This window comes from Lactuca sativa, chromosome 9 (genome assembly GCF_002870075.4).
Source record: "Lactuca sativa cultivar Salinas chromosome 9, Lsat_Salinas_v11, whole genome shotgun sequence".
In the NCBI taxonomy this organism is placed as follows: domain Eukaryota; kingdom Viridiplantae; phylum Streptophyta; class Magnoliopsida; order Asterales; family Asteraceae; genus Lactuca; species Lactuca sativa.
Window position 1 is genome coordinate 63,406,560 of NC_056631.2, and position 8,176 is coordinate 63,414,735.

The 8,176-nt window shown below is 38.6% G+C and overlaps 1 protein-coding gene across 1 annotated transcript; it reads right to left on the reverse strand.

Moving 5' to 3' along the window:
* Positions 1-4,319: 4,319 nt before the first annotated feature.
* On the reverse strand, positions 4,320-5,813 carry LOC111878620 (uncharacterized). Its single transcript, XM_023875165.2, has 2 exons — positions 5,561-5,813; positions 4,320-5,500 (listed from the first exon to the last, which is right to left on the reverse strand). Exons 1-2 carry the CDS (start codon positions 5,811-5,813, stop codon positions 4,320-4,322), a joined length of 1,434 nt encoding a protein of 477 aa, XP_023730933.2.
* Between the last annotated feature and the right edge of the window lie 2,363 nt (positions 5,814-8,176).

Genomic DNA, 8,176 nt, shown 5'->3' on the forward strand with positions numbered 1-8,176 from the left:
GTGATTTATGCTGTGCATGGTTGCAGAGTTGGAACCGAAGGGTTCCTAGAGTTAGAACCGGAAGGTTCATAGAGTTAGAACCTGAGGGTTCACAGAGTTTGGGTGCACGGACCCATAGAGTTATAGCCTCGAGTGGCTTGTATGTGTTATGTGTGTGGTATTTTGGGGAACTCACTAAGCTTCGTGCTTACAGTGTTTTGTGTTATGTTGTTTTCAGGTTTCTTTCAGTATCACGGGACGGCACCGGCTTGATTGTACACATCAGAGAAAGAGTCATATTTTGGAGGATCCTGGTTTTCTATGCAAGTGAAAATGAAGCTATGTTTTGTAATTCAATTATGAATGAGATTTTAAACAAGTGTTTTAACATTAAAAATGAAAATTTTATCATGAAATTACGGTGTTACACTCTCAGTGTAATGTGACTTCATAACAACACCTGTGACATAAATAAACTGAGTGGGTCAGGTTGGGAAACCTGGTGAGTACATAGGGATTTCAATCCCACAATGTTATACAATATATATAGTTTAAAACTCACAAAATATACCATTTCACCATATATATAAACAACTCTTATCCCACCCCGTCGATCCTCACAACGAGACTATCCATATTCTCGGACCTAAGGTTAGCCGTTTTACCTAATCCATACTCCCGGATCAGAAATGAACGACTTTACCTAATCCATACTCTCGGACTAGGGACAAATGACTAATCCATACTCTCGGATTAATGATGAATGATTATGCCTAATCCATACTCTCGGACTAGGGACAATGACTATGTCTAATCCATGCTCTCGGATCAATGACATATACTAAAGTTCTATTCTCAGGGTATAAGTCACTTGTACTCGTAAGAAAATACTACCCAATATTCCTCATAATTAATTTAGGTTTACTCTTCATCCTAAATCATCATATATAATCAGGTATGTTCTTTAACATGTATTTCAGGTAACATCAATTAACTCGCACATAAACATATAATTAATACTTCAATCAATACTTGTATTAAAATCATGTTCATGAAAGGGACTATGCACTCACCTGGGAAGGTGGTGACTCGGCACTCGGACAGCACTTCGTTACTCTTAAAACAACTTCCTCGACAAAACCTAGTATCATTACCACTAGAGTTTAGTCTGACGTTAACCGCTACAAATTAATAGTGTAGCTATTATTATTATTATTATATAAGCGTTAAATAACACTCAATATAACTCATAATAATAGCCCAAATACTTATTATAAGGTCCTAATAACATTACTATATTGAAACATAAGATATACTAAAAATAGCGTAGGCATAGCTTACTTACAGCGGGTTTTCTCGAAAACCGGGTTTCGCTGGAGCAGCGTTCCCGAGCCGAAAGGCTCTTTTCTCGGGACTCCGGGAGCCTCGGGGCTTCCTTCGGGTGCTAGGGGTTTTACCTAGGCTTTTAGGGGGGTTAGGGAGGCTAGAGAGAGAAACTAGAGAGAGAAAGTGAGTTTGGGAGGTGTGAAGAGAAGGCTAGACCCGACACCTCTATTTATAGTGAAAATATCTGATGGACTCGCCGAGTAGGGGGACCTACTCGCCGAGTTGGTCCATGTGGTGGCCTTCTGGTGGTGCCACGTGTCCAATTCTGGTGGTGCCACGTCACCCCCTATCGCGTATCAGCCTTCGAACTTAGAAAAATCATAACTCTCGTATACGAGCTCCGTTTTCAACGTTATTTATATCAACGCGTAGGTAAAATCAAGATCTACAACTTTCGTTTAGACTCCGTCGGCTAATTCTCGACCGATCTCAAATTTAACAGTAGGAGGCGTTTAGACTGTTAAATGACCGCGAAGAATTTGTAACTCCTTCATACGAACACCGTTTTCGTCCATCTTTTTACTATTGAGTTCCTGTTAATGAGATCTTCAATTCTCATTTTGTTCGTGTAAGCCAAAAACCGCTCGAACTAAAATTCGAGTTTCGGGTCGTGCACTGCTACGCCGAATCTTAGAAAAATCATAACTTCCTCATACGAAGTCAGATTTGGGCGTTCTTTTTATCGACGCTCTTAGTTTAACATATTCTATGACTTTCGTTTAGATTTCTAAGGCTAAATCTCGCTCTATCGTAAATTCACTATTTACGCTTCCCGGTGTCGTGCCGGTTTTGCCGTAAAACTTCGACGGACCATAACTTCTTCGTTATAACTCGGATTTCGGCGTTCTTTATATCTACGGAAACCTTGAGACCTATTCTACAACTTGGTTAAGACTATTTACTATAAATAAACTTTTGCCAAAAAGTCATTTTCGACACTTATTGTCTCTAAATTGACTAGCCCGGATCTGCGGGCGTTACATCCCATAGAAACATTGTGTTCAGAAGAAGAAGTGGGGCGAGATGAGCTAGAGGCACCAACAGTAGGAGAATGAGGAGGAGAGGGTGGAGGACTATGATCTACTGTAACCCCTAAGTTGGATTTGAGTTTCCAAGTGGTTGACGGAATGTCATTGGCTAAATTGAGTATCTTCTTGTTTCTGCTGTCTATGCGTAGATACTCTTTCCCATCTACTGTCCAATGAACATCCCCAGAGGGAAGGCAGTGGAAAAGATGCATTGTTTCCATAACATCAATTGTTAGACAAGTACGGCCCATGACTATATTTGTTGGGTTATTGGGAAGATGGAGGCCAAGATGCTCAGCAATAACAAAAACCATGCCTCCACAATGTAGCTGCCCACCATTGCTCGTAGCACTTCTGAGCATTTTCTAAATCACCCAACACCCAAAATGAGGGACTTCTGCAGGCTTGTTAATCATACACCACAAGACTTCTATCTCTTTCTTATTAGCCTTGCTAATCTCTTCTTGAGGGAATAAGAGAGAAGCAATGATCCGGTGAGCGACTTTCAAGACCGGATGGATAATGCTAGAAGCTTTGGCTGTGCCTGACTGATACTCATACTCACAAGAGATGCTTCTCCAAAAACTTGCACAGTCTTGCTCAAAAACAACATTTTTTCTGCCCTTTGTTGTGTATATATCCCTTCTTGCTTTGGGAGCGCCAATCATATCACAAAGGACGTCAGCATGAAACTGATGGGTTTGATTAAGCAAACAAAAAGTTAGGAGATGGGTTTGATAGTCAAAGGTAATGGAGGATAAAAGTTCCAACATTGGTGTTTGATAGCTAACTAGATGTAGATTCAAAAGACCCTCACATCCTATGTTTTTAAAGAACTTGTGGACACCCTTGTAGATATGTAAATCCTTGAGGGCTTGGATGTTCACAAATTTTTGAGCACCCATTGTTCTTGTAACAAGATTTGCATACAAGATTTCCTGTCGATTGGTCTAAAAAATAAGACCAAATTCATAAGGGTTGTCCATGGCATGTGGGTCTTGTTTATCATGTGAAGTTCCAATTCTAGGTCTTTTACCCCGGGAAGCCATTACCCAAATGAATCAACAAAGTATTGCACACAATTAAGACAATTGAAGCACAAGAACTAGCAAGTTTCACCAAAAATACCCAAAAAGGAATGTGGTTCTATCTAAATGCACAAAGTAAGAGTTTGGAACAATTATACCGATTCGTGCTTGAAAATGGTGGTAAGAGGATATCCAATGCTTCACCAATATATCCCCAAGCTTATCCTACAAGAAATTTCAAACATTAGGTCGAGATTTTGAAGTTCAAAAATTCTAGGGTTTTGCTCAAAAACCCCAAAATCGGCCATGAGAGGTTGAAATAGAGGTGGAAGATAAAGAAGATGAAGAAAAGAGAAGAATTGCATACCTTGGAGCTTGATTTTTGATGCAAAATTGAGGAAGATTGAATATTTTGAAGATTTTTTTCGAAGGAGGGCAGTAGGGAGAGAAGGAATCGCAGGTATTGAGAGAAGAATGAGTTAAAAAAATTGAGTTTTGACCTTAAAATCGTTCAGCTCTGTTTTTACGTTTACACGGCCCGTGTAAACTAAAGGGGAACATTTACACGGCCGTGTAAACCCCTGAATCTGATATATCGCGTTTGGTCGTTTACACAACCCATGTAAATTATAGGCATAAGTTTACACGACCGTGTAAACTTCTGAGAAGGCCAAAAAAAATTGATTTTTTCACTTTTTCAAATTGCAACCCGTTAAACCTCTACTGCCCGGAAAATGATTTTTAACCCTCTTTTAGCATGAAAAACAACTTGGAAGTTTGAAAATAAAGAAAATACAATGAAAATATACGAAATGACAAAAATACCCCCGGGTTGCCTCCCGGTTAGCCGCCCCTTTTTAATGTCGTTGGCTCGACTTGGACCCCAACTATTTGTGCTTCAGTCTGGATACGTGGGCCTCTCTAACATATCATCACTACTCACATGCTTCTTGTCATCAATAAACTCTAAAATCTCCAACACATCATTATCCATATCAAACTTCTTTGCAAGCTCTTTGGCTTTGTCCCTGTCTAGTTTCCGTGACAAAACTAATTCTAGAAATTCATTGTTAGACAAGTTCAAACCCTTTTTTGTTGAGGGATGGATCAAATTGACAAAATTAACAGATTGAACGTCAAAAGGAGTCTTTTTTGCTTCATGCACATTGAAGTTGATAACTTCACCATCAAATTCCATACTCAAAGTTCCATTATAGACATCGATTTTTGTTTTAGAATTTTTAAGAAAAGGTCTACCCAAAAGTATGGAACTTGAACTTGGAGAGTCATCATCTCCCATATCTAAGACACAAAAATCAGCCGGGAAGACAAATTCATCGACTTGCACTAACACGTCCTCTAATACTCCCTTTGGGTGTACCAAAGACCAATCAGCAAGTTGGATGATCACACCGGTTTTGCTCAATGTTCCTACACCAATTGATTTGAAAAGAGAATATGGTAGGACATTTACGGATGCACCTAGATCAAGCATAGCTCGGGGTACATAAAAATTCCCCAACTTGCAAGGCACGGTAAAGACACCGGGATCCTTGCACTTCGGGGGCATCCTCTTTTGCAAAACCGCGGATACATGCTCCCCAACTGTTACGACTTGATTTCCTTTTAATTTCTTTTTAGATACACAAAGATCCTTAAGGAACCTTGCGTATCTAGGTACCTGCTTGATGACCTCGAGGAGTGGAATGTTGATTTGAACTCTCTTGAACATTTTCATGATCTCATTCTCCTCCCGTTCTTTCTTCGTGCTCTTTAATCTTTCGGGAAATGGAGCAGGTGTGGCTTTAGACTCAGTGATGAAGGGCTTCTTTTTGATTGTTTTCTCTTCCTCCTTCTCTTCTTTGGTCGCCTCTTCAACTACTATTTCTTCTTCCTTTTGATCAACCGACAATTTTGGACCATCATAACTCTTCCCGCCTCTCAATGTGATGGCACATACATTGTGCCTTGGGTTTGCTTCAGTTTGGGCATGCAACTTTCCTTGAGATTCTAGTTTGCTTACGGAAATAGCAAGTTGTGAAACTTGTTTCTCTATGTTCTTTATGCTTGCTTTTGTCTCTTGTCAGAAAGCCTGTGTACTAGTTGTCAAACTTTTCATTATGTCCTCTAAAGACATACTTGATGAACCCGTTTGTTGAGGAGGGTGTTGTGGTTGCCTTGGCTGAAAGTTTTGTGGTGGAAAAGGTAGTCTTTGTTGGTATTGATGTGGTTGACTTGGTTGATAGTTCCCTTGTTGATCTCCTCCCCAACCTTGATTGTTGTTCCATCTTTGATCACCTCGTGGTTGCTCATATCCCCTTTGACTAGATCCAAGAAAACCTCCTATGGCTTTTGCTTCTTCATAATCTTCCTCTTGAAGTTGAGGGCACATGTCGGTTGGATGTCCAACTTATGTACAAATACCACAAGGTCTAACTGTTGGTGGTTGCACACCCTTGTCCTTTGCAAGCATTATTAATACCTTAGTCAACTCAGAAAGTTGGCTTTCAATTTTTGGGGTAGAAATTTCTTTCACTCCTCTTGGTGCATCACTATACCATTCTTCTTCTTGGACTGTATGCTTGGACTCTTCTGCCATATTCTTGATAAGAACTCTGATTTCTGTTGGAGTCTTATCAGCTATAGATCCACCACTTGATGCATTGAGTAATCTCCTATCCCAAGATGACATTCCTTCACAAAAATACTACAACAACTGATATTCTGTAATCCCATGTTGTGGACATCTTGAGCACAATTTCTTGAACCGTTCCCAATAAGTATGCAAAGCTTCTCTCTTTTGTTGCTTGATACCAATTATCTCTCAGCGTAAAGCTGAAGCTCTCATTTCTGGAAAATAATTATCCAGAAACATCCTTGCAAGTACATTCCATGTTGTGACTGACCTCGATGGTAAGTCATATAACCACTCTTTGGTTGAATCTTGTAAAGCAAAGGGGAATGCCCTTAACTTGATTTGATCTTTTGTGACTTCATGTGGCTTCATACCCAAACAAACAACATGAAATTCCTTAAGGAATTTATGTGGGTCTTCATTCTCAAGACCACGGAATGAGGGTAGCAAATGGATGAGTCCAGACTTGAGTTCAAAGTTGATTGTTGCAGGGTAATTTATGCACAAAGGTTGTTGGGTGACATCTTGAGTGGCCCATTGTCTAAAGGTTTGTTCAGGTGGTGGATGTGGAGGATTTTGATTTCCTCCATGGTTGTTTGCCATGGTAGGAGTAGGTGAAGATGGTGGGGTGATACTTTTGGATGTTGGTGAGGATGTGGTTGATGGATTCGATGAAGCAGCTCCAGATTGTTGTTGTTTCTTTAAAAGTCTGGCTTGCTTCCTTCTTTGTTTAGCAGATTTCTCTATCTCCATATCAACTGGTAAAGGTGTACCTGTGCGAAAAGATCTTTGCATAAACAATTAGTACTACCGTATCCCCAGCAACGGTGCCAATTTGTTTGGTTGTCAAACCAACAAATAATGGGATAAAATAATATTAATAAAGCTCAAATCACTGTTATTTCTAATACTAAAGATAGTATAGAGTAAGCAGGGTCGGTCCACAGGAATACAGGACTTCTTATCTTGCCATATTTTCACACATAATACAAATAATATTAAAATGGGGGGTTGTGTTTGAACTTGAATTAAACTTCATAAATAAGAAAGATTGATAACAAACGCAGTAAAAGAAGTACATTTCCGATTCTGACTCTTATACATGTATTATGTTGAAAGATGTAATATGATTATAACTCATGTTCAATCTAGGTTGGTAAATTGGATATTAATAAACTATAATATCCAAATTGGTAAAAATATTTTTATTCAAAACAAGCTCTTCAAATAAAACTTCGTTTAATTGATTCAATTCAAATAAGCTCTTGCATCAAATCATTAAATGACATTAAGTTCTTGCACTAATTACCAACAATGTTTAACATTCCTCTTAAGCTTGGGAGTATAAACATTTAATCTTTGATTGCACTAATTTTTGATCTAATTACAACCAAGTAAGTGTGTGTTACTAACATCAAATCATAAAACATATACGAATTTCATAATTTGATTAACTAGATTGACTAGAACCCTAATTCATTGATCAAGTGAAAAAGAGAACCAACCAAACACATGATTAAGATCAAATCAAAGATTACTAGAAGTTAAACATAAGTCAAATTCAAGTTACAACCTAACAACACATACTTAAGAATTCAGATTCGGAAATGATAATGAAATCAACCACACATGTCTAGGTTGAACTACAAATCAAATAAGTTAAAACTTCAAATTGACTTACAAAAAGGAAATTAAAGTGTTTCCAAGTGTTAATCTACTTGCAAAAGCTCTGAAAATCGTCTTCTCTCTGCCCAAAATCCGACCTAACTCCCCACAAAAATGATTGTCTGAATTATATGAGAGTAAAACTTCTTTAAAAACTGTCGAGACGTTTACACGGCCCGTGTAAATTAAAGGGTGCCATTTATACGGCCGTGTAAACAAGAAAAGTAGAATGCTTAATTCTTCTATGTCTTCAAGTAGAATGTCCTTGTATATACGTTTACACGGCCCGTGTAAATTGTAGGTATACGTTTACACGGCCATGTAAACTCCTGTGAAGCCAAATTCTTTATTTCTTCATTCTCTCTCTTCTAAGCTCCAAAACTTCTGCAACTTTGTCTCCAATTCTTTTTAACTTCCTCCAACAATATCCAACCTTCAAAAAGTAGCTGAAATAT

Excerpts from the sequence above, each read along its gene's own strand:
- LOC111878620 (XM_023875165.2), bottom strand. The coding sequence starts at position 5,813 with ATGTGCCCTCAACTTCAAGAGGAAGATTATGAAGAAGCAAAAGCCATA. Across the intron at positions 5,501-5,560 it reads TCAACAAACGGGTTCATCAA|AGACAAAAGCAAGCATAAAG; the intron begins GTATGTCTTTAG and ends CTTTCTGACAAG.